Source organism: Prionailurus bengalensis, chromosome B2 (genome assembly GCF_016509475.1).
Source record: "Prionailurus bengalensis isolate Pbe53 chromosome B2, Fcat_Pben_1.1_paternal_pri, whole genome shotgun sequence".
In the NCBI taxonomy this organism is placed as follows: domain Eukaryota; kingdom Metazoa; phylum Chordata; class Mammalia; order Carnivora; family Felidae; genus Prionailurus; species Prionailurus bengalensis.
The window spans coordinates 47377884-47399812 of NC_057349.1; the positions used below are offsets into that span (position 1 = coordinate 47377884).

At 36.7% G+C, this 21929-nt stretch overlaps 1 protein-coding gene across 1 annotated transcript in view; it reads right to left on the reverse strand.

The window, feature by feature from the left end:
• The window catches only part of LOC122490465 (beta-defensin 112-like), a 132049-nt gene extending 110485 nt beyond the window's left edge, over positions 1-21564 (reverse strand). The window contains 1 exon segment of the mRNA XM_043593167.1: positions 21558-21564. Within this exon segment, the coding sequence (XP_043449102.1) occupies positions 21558-21564 (7 nt within the window).
• Positions 21565-21929: the final 365 nt, after the last annotated feature.

Sequence of the window (21929 nt, forward strand, 5' to 3'; positions counted from 1 at the left end):
TAAAAAGCAGTATACAATATAAGGAACAATAACTGAACATCATTTCTGTTAACTTGAATGATGACATGAGAGTCATGCCTGAAGCTGAATCTGAGCAGAGTTTTGAAGCAGAGGAGTAAAGCATAGACCATTGTATGAAAGGCTAAATAAATGGAAGCCATATTAAGTTTCTAGAGGTAGAAACTTATAGCATGAAGGAAGGTGGCACTGACAGTAACTCACCCATGGCAGAAGTCAGTTTCAGTATTCGTCAGTGAGGGCACTAGGGTCATGGGAGGCACCATTATAAACCTACACTACTATCTGGGATCCACCAGACATGCATCCTGTTTGTTTATTCAAGTGTTCCTGATAAACAAATGGTAAAATAAATTTATAAGTTGTGGAATCCTCTCAGCTTGTCAAGCCAGGCCCACAAAATGTGGCTAGTGTTACACAAAAATTTTTGTACAGTCAACAATACGCTTATTCAAATATGAAAAGAAAAACGCAAGCTTAAGTCACAAATCAGTTAAACGGGCTATCTCTGTGATCAAACACCTGGTGTGAATCCCAGTTGTGCTATTTTCTAAGTATATTACCTTGGGAAAGTTATCTAACTGTGTGGAGGCTTAGATTTCCTCTACATAAGTTATTTTCAACTTGTTCTAAGATTAAATGATACTTACGCATAGAATTATTGACATAGAAAAGCATTTTGAGATCATCTAGTCCAACTCTTTATTTTAGGTCTAAGGTCCAGAGAACTAAATGTTGCTATCAAGACCATCATCGCCCAGTTGGCAGAGCTGATTACTTACACTCCAGCCTTCTGCCTTCTGATACCTTAGCAAGTAGAACTCTTGGTTTAATTTCTGAAAGATTTATGTTAATACCTACCCAATACTTGGTCTTCCTATATGCTTTCCTCCAAAACATTTCCACGATATGGACTGTCAGGCAACCTAAATGGAGGAGCTCAAATATCAACACAACTTTAGTGAAAGTTAGTTGTATCTTTTGGTTATTTTGATCTGATAAAATCTCTCAGAAATAATATCAGTGGTTTCTGTTTTCCTAAACTGTAACTAGTGCTTCTGTGTAGTGGAGACTTTAGTAAGTACAATTACATGGTGTCTTCACATAAAAATCAATATAAGGAGTAAATTCAAATAAATTTAAAGTTATTATAATGCAATATTCCATGAGTTATGTTTCTAAATTTTAAGATATTGAGCTTCAAAAGCCAATGATAGGACAAATCACATTGAAACAAAAGACATGTGACTGCAGAGTTCACTTATCTTGATGAGCATTGAGAAATGTATAGAATTATTGGGGGAAAGAAAGGCATGGCTGTTTTAAATTATCCACTCTCTCAAGTGATGTTTTTCAAATTAGCTACTATCAAAGCTGTTGTGAGAAAAAGATAATATAGACAAATTCATACAAAATTATAAATTATTGTCAGCTTAATCTATTATTCTTTCCAAAGATGACTGAATTTTGCCAGCCAAAAGCAAGCCTTTAGCAGAGCAAAAAGAACTAAAATGAGTGAGTTCTAAAAAGGAAGGCGTCAAAGCCAGCAGATAGATCTTTCAACTCATGCTACAGAGTGACTGCCTCTTAATACATAACCTAAACCAATTAAAATCCAGTTGTAGGGTGTATCAGAATCACCTAGAGATCCTATTAAAATACAGGTTGCTGTGTCCCACCCCAAGTTTCTGATTCAACTTTCTTAGGGGATGCTAACGCTGCTGGTCAGTCAATGGATCACACCTTGAGAAGCTTTGGCTTAGACTGGCTACCAATTCAAATGATAATATGATGGGTTAGATAATACTAGTATTGATTTCTTAGGCAACTATGTATCACAGACACAATATGGGAATATAGGATCAGGAAGTTTCAGGATCAGCTGCGTAAGACTATGTGTAGGAAGCCTTCACTATGAGGAAGACTCATAGTCTTCCTATGAGTAGGAAGGTGGCTGGAGGCCATGGAAACTATAACATTTCCCAAAATGAATGGAATGTAGGAGTAGAGCATCATGTCAGACAGTAGATCTGAAATGAAAGTGTACCTAAGGAGTGGAAACAAAACAGTTGTTCCAGCGCTGGGTAAAGCATCCAAAACTGAGCAAACAGAAGTACCAATGAGACATGATCCTATAACCTGAGCTATTAAACTACAGAATGTGAAGTGGCAACATGTCCACAGGGTGAGGACATAAAACCCTATTGCAACAGAAGCCACTTCTTCTAAAGCCCCATATCTAAAATCACTATCTCTTTTCTTACTTTCTTAACCTAATAACCCCCTACCTCACCAACAAGCTCCAAGTTTGCTCTTTCCATATGAATTATATTCCTTTTTTTAATCATCTCAATACCTTAATTATTAACGTGTCCAAACCTCAGCACATTAAACTCTAGATAAAGCATAAGAGAGTGCAAGATCTTGATAAGAGCATGCCCCTTCCTCTGCCTGAAAGGGAAGTCAAGCAATGATTCTTGTTACAAGCCCCAAGGTGGCAAGCAGTGATACTGAGGCTATCCACTCAGGAGACTGAATCATCTGTGAGAACTGATCACCTCTTACTCTCTCTCTCTCTCTCTCTCTCTCTCTCTCACACACACACACACACACACACACACACACACACACACACATTCACACCTTCTCCCTTTATCCAGAGCTCCAGAGAAAGCCATTATGAACTTTCTGGGAGAGCAAGAATAGAATGCAGAATAAAGGACTGGTAATGGATCTGGAAGATGGAATTAAGAAACTTTTCCAGAGAGACCCAAGATTAACTAGCCTATGTGCTGGGAGGGTCTTCTTAAGTGCTTTGTGCTTATTAGAATATTAGATGTTTCCCATACTTTATCTTTACTTTCACAATATTCTTTAAAGATAATCTCTTTTAGGTGTGTCTAGGTGGCTCAGTTGGTTAAACACCTGACTCTTGATTTTGGCTGAGGTCATGATCTCACAGTTTCATGGGTTCAAGCCCCATGTCAGGCTCTGCGCATTGACCACATGGAACCTGCTTGGGATTCTCCCTCTCTCTCTCTGTATTCTCTCTGTCTCTCTCAAAATAAATAAATAAACTTAAAAAATCTTTTTTAAAGATAATCTCTTTTATCACTACTTTATAGACAAAGAAACTAAGACTCAGAGAGAACTTGCTCTAGATCAGTAAATAATGGCAAATGTGGAATTAAACAGTATCTAATCTTGATTCCTTAAAGAATTATCATGAATATTTAAAGTTGAAATCAATTATATGATTGAAATTTATAATAATTATTATAATTATTATTTTTCTGAAGGTAGAAGAATTAGAATGCCCCATAAACTCTACTTTCTAAGGCCTTTCTGAAAAGTAATAAGTACTTCACAAGCATTACTTTAAATATTTTTATAAATCCTCACAAAAACCTTATGAAAGGCTGTGTTTTGCAATTTTAAGGATGAGAAAACTGAGGTATTGAGCACTTAGGAAAATCACCCATCCTAGTAGCAGGTAAAGTAGTCAAATCTAGGTCTATAGGACCCCAAACAGCATGGTTTAACTGTTCCACATTTCAAATTCTCATATCTACTGAAAAATTATTTTATCTACTGATATCCCTAGAGATAAGATTCTGGCAAAAATAATTTTCTCCATGAGGACTGTATGCCAGGACTTGCTCTGTAGTGAGTATTCCTAAGATATAATTGTGATATGCTGACATGATAAAGGGTTCAGTGTCTCATTTCCACCAAAGAATTAATATGAAGATTCTTTTCATGGCTGATAAAACCCTTCATAGTTTTTCATGTGCTAGTCAACCCATACCCCATTTTGAAGGAATCTGCCCATCCATAAGCCCTTCCCCTTGCTACAGTTGACTGGATGAGAGATGTGTATTTGACCCAAGGACACCCAGTCTGTAGGCTTTCCAGGGTCCCTTACCTTGACTTCTGACAACCTGGACCAATCACATCCTTTTTTTTTTCCTTCTTAAACTTAAGAACAGAGAGATCATGTAAAACAGCAATGGGACAGACACAGAATACCTTATGAAGTAGTGGCATGGCTTGTGGCAAAGGCCAAAGCCCTAGAGACAAACTCAAAGGTAAAACTCTCCACAGGAAACTCTGCAGGATGAAATATTGTACATTTTGTGTTCTCCAGTGCATACTTTTGAATCACTCAATGATATTTTCCCCATATTTATTAAGAAAATGAATTTTAGGGATACCTGGGTGGCTCAGTTGGTTGGGTGTGTGACTCTTGATTTCAGCGCAGGTCATGATCCTGGGGCTGTGGGATAAAGCCCCACATTGGGCTCTGCACTGAGTGTGGAGCTGGCTTGGGATTCTCTCTCTTTCTCCTTCTGCCCCTCTCCTGCATTTGCATGTGCCCATTGCTTTCTCTGAAAGAAAGAAAGAAAGGGAAAAGAAAAGAAAAGAAGAAAACATAAAATGAGTTTTAGAGATCTTATAGAAGTTTTTAAAGAGCTTTGGCATGTTTTCTTGGTTAGCAGCATTTAAGAATCTCTGTTAAATTAAAAAATAAATAAATGGTAACAAATACATATCATTGATAATATATACAGTTGCAATGGAAAATTCCTAAAAGTAAGTAAAGATTTTATTCCCAATATCCTATAATTAATATGAGTAATTTAATAATATATAATAGATTTTAAGTTATATATGTAATAAATGCATTTGTCAGTCTCTGATTCTTTACATGGATTCAAGGTCAAAACTTCTTATGCTGACTTTCTCTCCAATGTGGTACAGAGGTAAGCCAAAGGATTCTTGAGTTAGTCCTGGGTTCAAATTATCTGCTGATACTTACCAACCAGGTATATGACTGCACATGAGAAACACTCAGTCTAGGAAATATTTTACTCTTTTGAAAAAGATAAGCCATATTGATTCATACTCAACCTCGTTGTCATTGTGTGAGTTAAAGCAGTACTATGAATTGTAGAACGTTCTTCTTTTAGAAGCCTTGTGTTTTATCATATAAAATATTGCTCCAATATGTATCACTAAGGCTTAAGAGTCATTTGTATTATATACAGAGTGTGGCTTTAATAGTTTGTGAAAAAGTAGGTCTGATGTATACTTAGGACATCAGCTGTCATACCTCTTCCTCCACAGTCAGTGATTTATAAAGCCAATGTATACTTAGAGTGGACATTATCTAATGAACTTAGAGTATTCCTAGAGTGATACAGCAAGGGCTTTCAGAAATCACTTTTTACAAATTCAGTACATCTCCAGAAATCTGGTCAAAACCTACCAAATTTAAATTTTCTACTTGTCATGCTGATTCAGGTCTCATAAAATCTGTTGTTTTTTGGCTTTCCTAAGATCCCTGATCTGAATTCCAGACCTGTACACTTTCATACTTTTCTCATGAGTTCCTCATTCTTATAAAAAGAACATGAGGTAAATGATATTTACACACTACTTGAAAACTTCAAGCGTGAGTGTCCAGACTCATGTTCCCCAAATGCAGCCAGGGGAAGCTGCTTTCACAACACTCTCAATGCTTCATTACCGAGCCAGATGTGGGTGACAGCAGCATGCTCGTTGACAGTTCAAATGGCACATTTCTGAGGAGGGTTTAATTCAGGACTACAAGTGGACCGAGCTATGCAGACCTCTTCAGCACCCTTATTATGGGTTTCAATTTTGTTGCTGGTATTTTCCCCCTTTTTTAATAGGTGAGGCAGCTGACAACTGAATTAGTACACTCTCCTTAGTATGCCAGTGGCTCATGACAATAGCCTAAGGGGGAAGATATAGATAACTGAGAAGTTTTCTCACTGTTGTGATATATTTTTTCATATGGTTAATAAGGCAATTGAAATGACATTCTGTCACAGTAGTAGAATACCATGAGTGTGTGATTTCCCTTGTGCTGCCACTAGGAGGAGATGCATTTTGTTTAACACTTTTTTAAAAAAGAAATGGAAGAAGACAAGGAATATGCTTCAAGATGTGACAGTCTGCAAACTTGAATGTCCGCAACGTAATTAGACAGCAGGAGCACCTACTACTGATGGGATGGGGTTCTGTGCCAGGCTGGGCTTGCTCTGGTGATGAAAAGGTAAAGTCGAATCAATAAAGAAAACTTTAAAATTTAAAATAGTTCTTTATTGAACAGCATTAGAAGGTAGAAAAGCTAAACAGATGTGACCTCTTCTCATTAAACAAAATCTTCTCCCCTCAATAAATGAGATTTTATAGATAGGAACATTCTAAGATCTTCCTTTTCCCTAAACCCTCTTACTAATAGAGGTCCACATCAGATATTAAAATGTACTTACTTTCCACAATGGATAAACACATGTGTATGTATGTATAATGGTATGAGTTGAGTTGTAGTTGACTAGTTGGTATAATACTACATTTGGAAACCACTTAATATAATTAATTATAATTTTGCAATTTCTATTTATATTTGGGAAACAGAGCTATATTCCTATGTCTTTGATACTTTCATTAGCCCTTGAAAAACTCACAGGCCCTTTTACATCTCCTAGATAAAACATCTTGAGAGAGATACTTTTTTTAAGCCTTTTTTTAAATTTTATTTATTTATTTTGAGACAGAGACAGCATGAGTGGGGGAGGGACACAGAGAAAGAGAGAATCCCAAGCAGGCTCCATGCTGTCAGTGCAGAGCCCGACGTGATGCTCATTCTCTTGAACCATGAGATCATGGCCTGAGCCGAAATCAAGAGTCATACGCTCACCAAATGAGCCACCCAGGTGCCCTGAGAGATGTACTTTTCAGGATGGGTCTGTCCAAATGACAGATGAAAATTCTCAACTGTGGTGAACAAAATGGTTTCATGACAGTGTCTCATGAAACAATTTTAATATTTAGGCTGTGAGGACTATATTACCAAATATTGGTATCAACTATATACTATTTGCTAACAAGTTTTTAAATAGGAAAGATTAATATATTATTAAATTAGCTATCAGTTAAAATTGCTGTTGGAATAGGGATGGACTAGTTACATAAGCAATAATCTAAAAAGAACCAAACTTATAAGGGTCAACTAAGAAAAGGATGGCTTGAGCAGGTTTGTTATCCACATGTGTGTTCAACTTTAGCTCTTCAATCTACTCACCTCCAGCAAGTATTCTGCCTAACGAGCCACTTGCAGACCTATGACAATAGACATGCATCACCTGCTGCTAACATAGCTCATGTACTTCACTTTTGAAATTTAATATTCTATAAAACAGATATGATTCTTCTCCAAAAAGTTGGATTTATTTTTTAATCCTGGTAAGAACCTCAGACTTCAGGAACCAGAGATCTAGTTCAAAAGCACATGCAACTTTTGTAAAAATTTCACAATTTTCAGCTTGTCATTAAATGTAGACTTCTGCCATCCTCACTCCAAAGGAGAAAACTAGGCACCATGAAATAGTGTGGTTTAACTGGAGTAACAGAACCGATTAAATGGTAGAGTTACAACTAACACACAGTGACATTCAGACTCTACTTTCCATTGGCTCATGTCCCCAGTAGGTAGAGAAAGAAGGAATGCCTCCTATATTTAAACAATATGACACCTTTTTTTCTACTTCCCATTCTTTAATTGGATTGATTTGTCCTCCAGATAAAATGGAATAAACTTCCTAACTCCTTAAAGAGAAAAGGTTAGAGATTCTTTCTGATTTCTGTGAGTTGTATATCAGTGTGATCTAGAGTAGCTAGCCCTGGGTTAAACTATTAATAGACCAGTTTTGTGGGCTGTGTAGATGATTAAGTTCAAATAATTCTTGGAGTACCTGGGTTGCTCAGTTAGTTAAGCATCCAGCTCTTGATTTCTACTCAGGTCATGATCTAACAGTTGGTAGGATTGAGTCCCAGGTGAGGCTCTGCACTGACAGAACGAAGCCTGCTTGGGATTCTCTCTCTCTCCCTCTCTCTCTGCCCACCCCCCGCCCCAGGCAGACAGGCATTCTCTCTCTCTCTCTCTCTCTCTCTCTCTCTCTGTCAAAATAAATAAATAAACTTTAAAAATAAAAACAAGTCGTTCCTTATGGAAGTCAACATTTTGTGGAAACCTCATATAACAATTACTATAGGAAATAGTTAAGAAACGATGAAACTTCAAAGTAATGAATAGTTCACTGATTATGTAACCTCAAATATCTATTACTGTTCAATAGAAATCTTTGTCATGTACCCTAGTTCCTTGGAATCCTGATGATTAACACATAGACTTGCTAGAATAAGAGATCAAGAAACTTACAACAGCTGGGACCTAAGAAAGGGTGTCTAGGCAAGGCAGCAATGCCTTGGGGAAAAAAAAAGTCCTAAATATTCAATTCAAGGAGCCCAGCAAGAACAGATGCTAAAGGGAAGTCTCAGCAATCTTCAATAGTTCCGTCCTTATCATTGGTCAGGAGGAAAAGCTTGCACTGGTGCTTCAAGGTCCCATATGTGACTATCAAACACTTTTTTTTCCACAGTCTAGCCAACTGGGAAATAGTTCCCGAGGGCTTCAGCTGATGGTGACTCAAGTCACACATTACCTCAGTGACATAGTACAGGAAAGAGGGTATATGGCAGGAGTTACACACATGATTATGGAGGGTCTTTCTCACACCTCTCAAATGGCTTCTGCTGCACTTTCGCATAAGCCAACTTGAAGAGGAGTTTGTATGTACATGAATGTCCCTGCTTACATTACAGGGCAGATCTGGAAAACACAAAGATATACTTAGGCATGGAATCATCTGCCTCAGATGACTCAGGCAGAGCTGGTTGCTGGTAACATGATACCTATCATGGTAAAATAGGTTTTAGAACAGCTCATATCTCCTTAGTACAATAAATTCAGATTAATGATTTACAAAATATAAAAAACAAAATATGTCCTTCAAATAATATTAGACTATATTGTCCCAGTAAAAAATAATATTCACTCTGTACAGGTGCGCTGGCTTATGGGCAGCTTAGGAGGAAACTGGCTATAATCTTCACATTTGGTCAATTGAACTAGAATAATTCTTGCTGTCATTCTTAGGACAAGAATCTCTTACCCACATTTCAAGGCCAGAAAAACATGAATAAAGGAGAACTACCATTAGCTTTCCAAGGCACGAAGTTTTACAACACTGGAGGACAGGCCAAGGGCCAGGACTGCTTTCTCATATTAGGATGTCTGGAGTTCTATAAGGGGAGAGGATTGGAGGCATCAGATACTGGAAACTTGAAGATAGGCTAACAGAGGTAGAATGTAGAGAATGAACAAAAAGAGAAAAGTGGAAATCAGGTAGCATCCACTTACAAAAGAACTATTTCAACCTCCACCAGAGTTCAGTGTGCATTTTTGAGAGGGTGAGAAATCCCTCATAGAGTTCCCACTTCCTGACTACCGGCTGAGGAGACACTGACAGTGCCACTGTGAACCGCTGTGTGTGGAAGAACCCACACATGCAAACCCCACTAGCATAAGATTCTTAAAGATAATTTCCCATGACTTATCTCCCTCCCAGGACAGCAACGGGCACTGGCTTAAGAATATTATACAGGATCTAGGGCGCCTGGGTGTCTCAGTCGATTAAGTGTTCAACTTTGGCTCAGGTCATGATATCACACAGTTCATGAGTTTGAGCCCTGCATCAGGCTCTGTGCTGACAGCTCAGAGCCTGGAGCTTGCTTCAGACTCTGTGTCTCCCTCTCTCTCTGCCTTTCTCCGGCTTGCACTTTCTCTCTGTCTCTGTCTCTGTCTCTCTCAAAAATGAATAAAAACATTAAACAATTCTAAAAAAAAAGTATATTATATAGGATCCATTACCACATGTGAGTGAATTTATTTGTAGATTCTTCTGCTTGGGCGAAGCAGGCATCAGGGCAGCCTTTTAGTCTGTTTCTTTTAAGTAATTTAGCTTTTGCCAAGGTAACATAGGCCTGAAACAGCAACATGGCCCATATCGGGATGAGCACATTGTGGGACTTAAGAAAGAGGGAGAAGAAGAAGGCTTCCCAACATCTATTACTCAAATGTAACAAATCTTTTAGGAGGCGGAAGACTAGACTCTATGTGTAAGTGTGATTTGAGCATTCTGGTTCACTACCACATTGCTTCAACTTATTCCTGTAACACAGTGACACCCAAAAGGAGCTCCTGATCTGGTAGGTAACATGTGGTCTGTGTGTTGTACGAAATGATTGAGTCATCACAGGAGCTTAGCACTATTGCACACAAAGCCAATGGTGAAAGAAATATCTACTGAGGAAAATGAGGTTTAAAAAAAGGCATTTTCTGTGCACACTCAAAGGCCGTTAATAGATCGACTAGGACATCTTTTTTACAAAATATTTTAACACGTATTTTAAATATACAAACGTTTAACAAACAGAATCTGAGCAGAAGAAAAATACCCAGGGAAACATAGTTTCTTCTTAGCGTCTGAATCAGAATATCTCATTTAGTGCTTTTTTTTCATCTTGTTATATATTGAGTGGAAATGAAGGAATCTTAGTTATTGTTATTATTATTATTTTTTAGTACTTGATAAGGTTCACCTGTTTTTCTCAAACTCTATCTGAACCCTCAATCATCTACCCTACCCTGGCCCTTACCTGTACTGAGCCAATACCTAGTCCATTAGAATATCTATTATGAATGCACATTTGATTATAGTATATCCACCACTGCCCATCCTAAACACTCTACTGTTACTCGTGAGCAATGTCTTTAATCTGTCTATTCTATACCTATACCTACGCGTGAAATAAGCCTGGGTACTAAAGTAGTGGACCCAAATCTAAAAGGAGGAGACATGGAAAGAGAAGGAGTTCTCAGGAAATTAAGCGAGAAGAAGTTTGTCGTGGATAAGAGAATTTAGCAAGGGACTTGCCTCCCTTCCTCTCCAGACACACATCTCTCTGAGACTTGTCCATTTTCCATTTTCTTGAGAAACTCTGAACTAAATGTCACAGAACTTTCTAATGGTCTTAAGATCCTACAGACCTGATTTCTGGAAATTGCCAATCCATTTTCTCCTTCTGAGAAGGATGCCTCGGGAAGTTATTTTCAACTTTTAAATTTTTCTTGGAACAAAAAGAATTAGCTTGCTGTTAAGAACAAAATCATTAAGTGTTCCACTCTCCCCTGTGCAGTACATAACCTAAGGATAGAACAAATTCTTGCCCTCAAGGATCTTACAATCTCTCAAAACACTGTGCATTAGCATTTTAATAGTACGATAATTCTGTGATGCTGTTGGAAATGCTTTACTTAAATGGGCACAACAGCTACATTTTATTCTAATGAAGATTCATTGGCAATATGGATTAGCATTTGACAGTGGAAAGTGGCTATTAACCTTGATATATGTGAATTCACCCACATATAGTGGCCAAGTCTCCACACGGAGTACATTTTCTAAGGTATAATAACATGGGGGTGGAGGGAGGGAGTGAGGAGAGACCATCTCCATGCTCTATTTATTATAGTTGGTCTGTTTGAAACTACAGCACAGTGGAAGGGTGGTTCCAGACCTCAGGCATAGGTGGAAGATTAAACTTGTCTGACCAGTGACTATGCTTCTTAAAACTCTGCCTTTCAATATCAGAAAAAAGAAAATGGTTCTGCCCCTTACTATCTGGTAATTTTCTTTTTCATCATCCAGATATATGGCAATAAAATCATCAACCTTATGTTGTTCTTCAATAATGATGATAATGCTAGTACTATTAATAATGGCTATGATTTATAGGCCATTTATAGGCCAACTGATTAAAAATGCAGTTGAACTCTATTTGAGAGTCTGTTTAATTTTCATAACAACCCTAAAGTAAGTATTAATATTTCCCAAGTTTTTACAACATATAGCTATGGGTCCAGGATTCTTTCTTAGCTTTGAGTGAAACTCAACATTTCTGCTCTTTTCACATCACTGTGAATTTAACATCAGTCCTAAATGCCTATCCCTCGGATAGGCAGTCTCTCATCTATACAAACAGAGTCACACCTATACGCATACATATATAAGAACTTTACAAACAAAAATGCCAGTAAATCACAGAAAGCTCTCACTGCTTCAACCTCCCTGAAAACATTTGTATTACACAAAAGCATTTGAAAATCAAGATTACCAAGACTGTACATGTATATCAAATGCCAAGGAATACAAGATTCCCCTTTTGGAGATGCTGACTCTGAGACATTGTGCCTCCCTGATTTATCCCAGATTTAGAAACAATGACAGCACTGGAGCAAAGCTCTTCCATTCTGGAATGCTGTATCTCCAGCCAAACCTTCCAACCCTCTCGACACTGTCTTCAAGTTTCAATGATGGAGTTCTTTTTGTTTGTTGTTTCTCTGCTTGTCTTTTTTATTTTTACTTACTTTGATGTCTGTAATCCTACTGATCCACGCAGGTGACCAAACTTTCATCCGTAATCTGTAGCATTCAAATTAAAGGAATGGTTTATAGATTCTAGGATTTTCTGAGCACCTCACATAAATCCTTCCTAGGCCCCTCATGAACGGATAAAGCCAGGAGCAGAGGATGAAGTAAATTGATCCCAATCAATGTACCACAAAGCATCAAATTGCATTCACTGCCAGTCAACAAACAAACAAAGATCTATTCCTCCCCATTTTTAAAATGTATCTTGTTTTTTTATTATGTTTTACTTTTTTTTTCCTAATGCCACTTGATCACAAGTGTTTCCTAGCAGGGATAGATTCGTGAGAGTAATTTGTCCTTCATTAGTTGGAAAACAGCTTTACATTTCCACAGAATTAAGTTTCTTGCTCCCTTCAACCGAACACTTCTGAAATGCTTACGCTCTGTTACATTAAGAACAAATATAATCTTTTTATATAGCAAAATCCTATATCCCTTTAAAGAAAACAGATAGAATGAAAATAAGTGTACTTTTTCCCAGTCACATTAAACAGAAAGGTTAAGCTCCTACTGACAGGAAAGATGTATTTGCAAGTGATTAGTTATATTTCTATCATAGTGCTTGTCTGTGTTCTTCCTTTGATGTTTAAACAAAGCTCTTGAACACGCTGGGTTGTATGCTCTGATGTTGATTTATAGGTAGAACTGAATTCCAAATACTAAGCCAGTAGGTAGGCTTTAATAAAAGGCACAGACTTTCCCCCTGCTGGTTAGTGTGTGACTAAGCGATATTGTTCCAGGGCCCCAATCTGTCAAGACAGGTGTAGAGTCGGGGAGTCCTTCAGGCATAAAAACCTGAGCTATCCACAGAGGGCCACATTCTGCTCCACAGGATTGCTGAGTTTTAAACCCTCGGAAGAAAAATAAACTGTGTGGTTTAAAAAAAACAACCCAAAACAAAACAAAAACTCTTTTCTGTTTAACAGTGATGTTGAACACCTTCATTTCGAAGTAAGCTATACTTAACAGGAAGAAGCTGAAGGTAATCAGGCAGTCAGATGGCAGATGAAATTCAGGCCAGTCACTGCCAGTCCTAAAGCAAGGACATCAGAAAGAATGGTAGAGCATCTTCCACAGGCTTATCCATGCCTAACTGGCTGACATCTCTCAGTGTGCTGGAGGATGGGGATCCAGGCTGCATCACGGGTAGCTCAATGAAGCTATCTGCTTGAGCCACAAAAGGAGGAAGAATTAATTTAATAGAGATATTTGGTTAAATTAACAAAGGCATCCCCATCTGCCCAAGCCCAGGGAGGTATGAATTACTGTAGTCATAAAACGAGGGCCTGTTTAACACCTCACTCTGCCAACTTCATGATCTCAACACACATGAAATGCACAGGGCCACACCATCATCTGAAGAATGAAAGAGCAACTCACTACTCAGTATTGCTGGAAATGCTTCATTTCACCTGGATATTTTGCAATACAGTTTTCAAATAATGGATTGCAATTTCTTCTTTACATCCAGTCTATTTTGGGGACCCTCTGGATGCAAAATATAATGCACATAGGCTCTTTGAGAGAATAGATCTTAAAAACAAGCAATCTAAAAGCACTAGCATGTACTGCTTTTATAACAGGAATAAGTATATATGTTGTATAAAATATGTGAAAAATAGAGAATTTATTAAAAAAATGATACCACAAGCTAAAGTTAACCACTTTTGCATTTCCTTTCAAATCTTTTCATATAATTGGCATAGGAATACATCAACTACATACATATGTATATATATAGTTCATATATATATTTATACATACACGTATATGTATAAATACATATCTACATAGGGTATAAAACCTTTTCTATAATTTTTTTCTACTTATCTTTTATCATATATACATTCCATGTAAAAAATAATTTACAGCTTAATTTTAGTCGTGAAAGTCTCTAATAATTGGAAGTTTAGATTTTTCTACAAACTTTATTATTATAAATATATCAAAAAATTTAAATATAGTACATTTAAAAACTTGCTTTGTGAATTAACAAATGCATAAAAATGGGCATCCTTTAGTACACAGTTTTCTCAGCGCTCAATTGTGCCTTTATTTATTTATTTATTTTATGTAGGCTCCATGTCCAGTGTGGAGCCCAATGCAGGGTTTGAACTCATAATCCTGAGATCAAGACCTGAGCTGAATCAAGAGTTGGACACTTACCTGACTGAGATACCCAGACATCCCTCAGTTTTCCCTTTAAACATACTTAATATTTATTTTTCTTAAATGTTGTTCCACTCACAATTAGGAATTATGAACTTGGACTTAGAAAGAAAAACTTTCTTTGTTCCTAATTTGCTCTAAGAAGTTATACCAAATTGCATATTAACTCATAATTTCCTTATATATTAACCATAAGAATGGGAAGAACTTGTATATACCTTTGTCTTCACTCAAAGAGGAGAGAAAATACTATAAAGGGCTTAAGAATTATAGGACATACAAATAAAGTCTTCTTAAAAATTTATGTTTGAAATTCAGATACCTCTAATCAACGTACTTTTCATAATTTTTATTTCAGTGTATATCTACACTTAGTTATTAATCCCACAATGATGAAATAAAAGCATTTGGTGTTTATGCCTACTATTCCATGCGTCAATATTTATGACCATTGGGTTAAGATTCCATTTGTCACCTGCTCACATGTGTTTTGATTCTTTATTAACTGAACTACTTAGTCATCTTTTAGAAAAATTTGTATCCTCTAATTCACGGGTCAGGAAACAATGGCTCACGGGCCAAACATGATTAGTTTCCTTCTTTTGTATGATCTTCAAGCCTAAAATATATTTTACTTTTTTAAAGTATTATAAAAAGATAAAGAAGAATATGCAACACTGACCATGCATGGTTGACAAATCCTAAAATATTTACTCTCTGGCCCTTCAAAGAGAAAGAATGCTGACCCCCTACTCTAATTTCACCTGCAATCAAGTCTAACACTAGATTTTGCCAAAGAGATTTTTAGAAATATCAATTTGCTGGTATTAATTGTGATGATGAGGTTGCTGTTGGTAGTAAAGGAAGATGGGTATGGTATTCTGTACTCAGCTAAGTTTAGGAAACCCTGAATTAAATGAAATTAATCCATTTTTCTTTTTATAGAATGACTTAGTTTTTAAATATGCTAATATGCATTCTGAATCTCCAAAAGTGAGAAGACTCTGTGACAAAATGCATTGTTTCTCAATCTTACTAATGGGGATTTTTTATTTTATAGAGATAGTGCAAGGTAAAAATTTGCTTGGGCACATTCTGTGAAATAAGGAGGGAAAGAGATCAAAAGTAAAAGGAGTGCATGATAAATTTATTTTTAGCATAGTAATAAATTCTTATTATATTCATCCTATTCTTTTCTCAGGATAATTACACTGATACATTTTCAGGGTGATTGCCATATCTACACAGGAAAAATAAAAACATCCAATTCAAACTCATTCAGATTTTCCAGGGTCATTTTCTAACCTCAACTTTCTAATATTGATGATCAGAATTTAAGATGGGAAGCAGAAATATTTTTATGTTGAATTAGTGCTTGCTTGTTGAAAATAAGTGCTTGTTCTTGTCATTAGAAGACAGTTTCAACATACTGTTAGATATAACATTTGATCTGTCTAGTTCAATTTTTCATTAGCAGCTCTGGAAGGGGAAGGACTAATTTAACAACACAGAAAATTTAATTACAAAAAAAGAAGGTAGCTGATGAAGTATTTACCTTTTCTAGTTCTCAGCTGTCTGCTATGTGGCTGCATCGTGGATGAATGTTTTCTATTTATCAGCTTTGTCTACATGTTATTGACTTTCAAAGCCCACACATACTATTGGACAGTTTTGCCGTAATTACCATGTTATATTTGTCCATCTAGGCATAAATACTGATGTGTTCATGCTCACATTTGGTTCTACCCCTGACACACACACCATCAGAACATTTTAGACAACCTGTAAAAATTTACAGTCAAAGCACACGCAAGACAACATGAAAACATTGTTCAATAATTTCCCTTACAGATTTTTAAAAACAGACTCTGTGCCTATTAACTCTTCATTTGTTAGTATCTGACATTACTCAAGTCAGGGAGTAGGACTGAAGGATCTCTAGAATTTATTCTAGAACTATGATTATAGTATGCTTTCGGCTCCTGTTGTATATTATCAAACACTTTACATGGAACCTAGATTTCCATATATTCCTTTCCTTTCACAAACCTTCACATGCTCTGAAATCTCCTCCAATCCAAGTCTTCAAAAGAAAAACAAAAGAAGAAGCCAATTCCTATTTTATAGGGTAAGGAGATGGCATTTAACATCTCTTCTATTGCCCAACTATTTTAACCAGCCTTTTCACCTCACTGTTTTGATGTGGTCTCTATGATCTTTGATCATAAGGCACAAAAATCATTTTGCACAACTCCCAATATAGCTTCAAAGATGAAAAAGAAAGGTGGAAAAGAAAACTGAGTAACCAAAATTATCATTGAATAATCATCTAGCAATTTAACAAATACATCATTGAAAAAAAATGAAACTGTATTATTCAAACATCCTTTGTAACACCCCACTCAATGCTACACAACCACACTGAGTCAAGGCTCTTGTGATCTTGTAATTTATAAAGGAAATATATATGGGGCATCTGGGTGGCTCAGTCAGTTAAGCGTCCGACTTCAGGTCATGATCTCACGGTCCGTGAGTTTGAGCCCCGCGTTGGGCTCTGTGCTGATGGCTCAGAGCCTGGAGCCTGTTTCAGATTCTGTGTCTCCCTCTCTCTGACCCTCCCCCGTTCATGCTCTCTCTCTGTCTCAAAAATAAATAAAGGTTAAAAAAAAATTTTTTTTTAATATATATATTTGGCCTTTGTTCCCATTTCTGGTACAGAGCTCCTGAAATTCTTGGAATTTCCTGAGTGATGACAGAAACAAAGGTATCTTTTGTTAGGTCAATGAGGTAATACTTCTAAAGGCACCTAAGGATGGGAGCCAAGCCAGTATGTTATTGGAGGGTTGGGGATTTCAATCCCACTCCATCTCTGGGGAGGGAGTTGAGAGTAAAGATTGAATTTAATTGCCACTGGCCAGTAATTTAATCAATCATGCCTGTGTAATAAAGCCTTCACAGGGTTTGGAGAGTTTCTGGGTTCTAGAACACGTAGAGGTGCTGGGAGAGTGGCAGACTTGGGGAGGAGGATGGAAGCTCCACTCCCTTCCCCAAATCTTGCCCTGTGTATCTTTTCCATCTGGCTGTTCCCTACTTATATTCTTTTATAATAAACCAGTAATTCAGTAAGTAAACAGCCTTCGTGAGTTCTGCGAGCCTCTGTTGCAACTTTATCAAAGCCAAAGAGGGGGTTCTTTGGAAACTCTGATTTAGAACTAGTCAGTCAGAAGCACAGACCCAGCCTGCAACTGGCTTCTGGAATGGAGGGTGGTCTTGAAGAACCAAGCATTTACCCATGGACTCTGATGCTATATTAGGGTAGACGGTGTTAGAATTGGGTTGAATTGTAGGGCATCTAACTGGTGTCCTGAACATTGATTGGTGGCGTGGGGAGACAGCTCTCTCTTGTGGTGAAATGGAGTACCCAGAGCCCAAATGATACTGTAAAAAAGATTAATAGACAAAACTATATAAACCCTGGACTTAATGTGCTCCTTAAATTATAACATTTTTTGAAGTATTTTTGAAGTTCCACAAAGACCTAAACAATGTTTGGTTCTAATATTTTCAGTTTTAAAAGGGCTCACCAATTAAAAAGTGACTTGGTCATTGGTAATAATTTAGATCCTACATCTCATTAACTAGGATAGCTTCAACTACAAGAGGCTACACTTATGTCCCTATTGATGAACGTTTCTTCTAGATTTATCTATCCAACTTAGTCACCTCAAATTCACATCCTAGCTCCTAGTTACCAGCTGTGTGATCTCTTACAAAGTACCTTATCCTTTGAAATCTCAGTTGAAATTCTCCATATCTGTAAAGTAGGAGAGCCAATATTTCTTATTTCATAGATTACTTGGAAGACTGTGCCTGACATTCCTTTACTGCTTAATCTAGGCTTTTTGGTGCTTTAGTTATCATCCACCATTTTCCCTTAGAACCCGCTCCTTCCCTTAAGATCCTTCTGGTAAATACCCACATGATATGTCCAATTACTCTACCCAGAAATTTAAGATTTGATTCTTTTGCTTCTTCATCTACCATTTCAATCTGTCAGCAAGCCTGATCCATCCCACATCTTACATGTAACTAGATTGCTTCCTCTCCTCTTCACTTCTATTACTACTGCAAACCCTTGTGATTTTCCCCAGGATTTCTCAATGGTACTCAAATTATTTTCCCAGCTTCTGTCTCAGATTCCTCCAGGACAACCTGTTGTTTTCAGTCAGATGTTGAAAGTTTTAACTGATCTCCAGCTCTAAGCTTTTCACAGCTCCTTGTTGACTACAAAATAAAAACAGAAGCTCCAGCCTATCAAGCAAGGCTTTGACAATCCAGCTATCTGGCTACAATCTTCTTTGCCACCATATTACAGTAATGCCAACTCTGTATAATTTCTGTAACATACTATACTGTTCATTCATTAAACATTATAACTATTCCTTTTGTTAAAGAATACCTTCAGTCCTCTCCACTTTTTATATTTCATGTCCCAGCTTAATTTTCTCCTTTTTACCAAACTATCAGTGACATCTTCAGTCTTGTGCTCTTTCTTATCACTCATAGAAAGTTAATTAATCTGACCCTTGTGCAAAACTAAATTTCATTAATACACTTAGTGTAGTGGCTATCACACCATTTAAAAATGATATATTTTATGTCTATTTTTTCTGAATTCCTTGAAAACAGATATGTCCACAGAGTCTAGTTCACTACCTAATACACAGAAATGAAACACAGTGCTATGTAGATGTGTTTAGTTTGAAAAGTTCTTAATAGTTCCACATATATGTGGATTTTTGTTCTTCTAGTTTTTTTCTAATAAAATGTTCCACATAGAGGATTTTTGTTCTTCTAGTTTTTTTCTAATAAAAATGCATTCTGGTATTAGATTTCTGATAAAATCATCTTTGTATGATACTCACTTACAATTTTAACTTCTATTTAAATTTGGGTTAATCTTATACCTTTATTTTCTAATCCTGAACCAGATTCATTCCTTCCTCATGCTGTTTTATGACATCAGTCAAAACAGAGAGTATATGCTGTACTAGATAAGATCCATGAGCTCCATTTTTACAAGTGTATCAGCCAGGGTTCCACCAGCAAACAGAACCAGTATTATATATCTGTATATGTACAGAGATTTTTTTTTTTTGCAAGAAATTGGCCTACATCATTGTGGGACAAGTTAGGCAAGTTCAAAATTCATAGGGCATGCTGTCAAGAAGGGGGAGCTGGAGCCTCTTGTTTATGGGCAGACACTGTAGTCCACAGGCAGAATTTCTTTTCCTTAGGGAAATCTCAGTTCTGTTCTTAAAGCCTTTCAACTGATTGGGTCAGGCCGACTCAAATTATCAAGGATAATCTCTATATAAAGTCAACTGATTATAAAAGTTAATCACATTTACAATACCTTTACTGCAACACTGTTTGAATAACTGGATGCTATAGTTTATTCAAGCTCACACATAAAACTGACCATCGCAATGGGGAATCCCTTTTTCAGAATGACATACATCAGAATTTCATTCCAAGACTTTTTAATAAAAGGAGAAATCCAAGTATAACTTGGATACTACCTAATAACTCCTAAAAACTCCTTAAAATCAATAACACTTATAGTTTAAAATCATAGAATAACACTATTCATTTCTATCTACCTTATAATTCCAAAGTTGATAACCAAATTTGCATTTTCATCAGATGTTCTTTTTTTTTAGTGTTCTTAGAAACATCATTGATTTTATTTATCATCAGGTCCTCTGTATAAGTTAGTGCATGACTACTTTCTTCTTCTGGATTAATAAAGTATGAAGCAAGTTTCTTGGGCCATTAACACCACAAAGTCAACATTGGTAGAAAGAAGGGGGATAAGCAGAAGATTTTGTAATTCTTAATTAAAGATACTACTAATTAAATGATGACTCCCTGCTTGGTCTCAACAAGTCACAACAATGAAGGCACTGAATGCAAAAGAGACTGTCTGCCCCAAATAATAAAATATATTTAGATAAAAGGAAGGTGTTACTTTTTCTCTCTTACTTTTTGCTTAGATTATATACTTATGTCATTTATACCAAATAATTCTGCCTAATATTATTGACACGTGTGTTGCAAACCCTTTTCTTTTTTTTTTTTTATATATATATTTTTTTCAACGTTTATTTTTATTTTTGGGACAGAGAGAGACAGAGCATGAACGGGGGAGGGGCAGAGAGAGAGGGAGACACAGAATCGGAAACAGGCTCCAGGCTCTGAGCCATCAGCCCAGAGCCCGACGCGGGGCTCGAACTCACGGACCGTGAGATCGTGACCTGGCTGAAGTCGGACGCTTAACCGACTGCACCACCCAGGCGCCCCGCAAACCCTTTTCTAAAAAATAGAGAGAAAATTTTGTTTTACGATTCTATAATTTTATTTGTGTTTCTACTTTTCATATGTGTGAACCATGTAGATGGTTCCACTCCAGTAATATTATTCTTCAAAATTCTTTAGCTTAATGGGTGACATTGACTTTTTAATTTGTATTAGCTTACTATATAATTTTTACAAACTTCACTTAAATAATAAAACATACCTATTGCTCTATTAGTAAACCAAAGGCTTCCTATTCATTCCTAAATCCCAAATCAATCTTTTTTCTTATAATTTTAAAATTCAAAATTCAGAACTAGTATTTTCTGATTTCACTCTACTACCAGGGCAGTATTTTCCCTTGTCAATTCTGAAATATGAAATGAGAAATCTGCTTTTATTAATCTAGTTAGAGGAATAAACTTCAGACTTCTAAAACGCAGCACAGAAATTGAGTCAGGCAGGAAAAAAAAAATAATGAGAAAGTTAGGATGCCTTAGTGAGCAGGCAGAGTCATTTTATGTAGAGGTTTCCCTCAAGCAACTAAATCGAGCCCAAACAAGCCTATTTCTCTGAAACTTGCTTTACCCGCCATTCCGTCGCAAAATACATTGTAATAATATCATAAAACAGCTTGAGACGAAGAAGGATTCTGATTGACTGTTCAACATTCCAAAAGGGTAGATTAATATCTGTGAATCTCACAGCTGAAGCATTTTAATGCAAACTTGCAGTTTGTGGGAATTGAATCTGTCCGCCAAAATCATTTATTTATATATAGAAAATGGGGGGGAAATAGACATTTCATAATAGCAATGAGTCCAGGGGATGCTGTTATCATGAGCTAATCACATCCCATGGGCATGATAGCAGTCAGCTGTGTCCCCTGTCTTGTATTGCTCCAGAGGAATGATTATCTCATGATAATAACCCTTATCGTGGCTTAGTGGGTAATAAAAA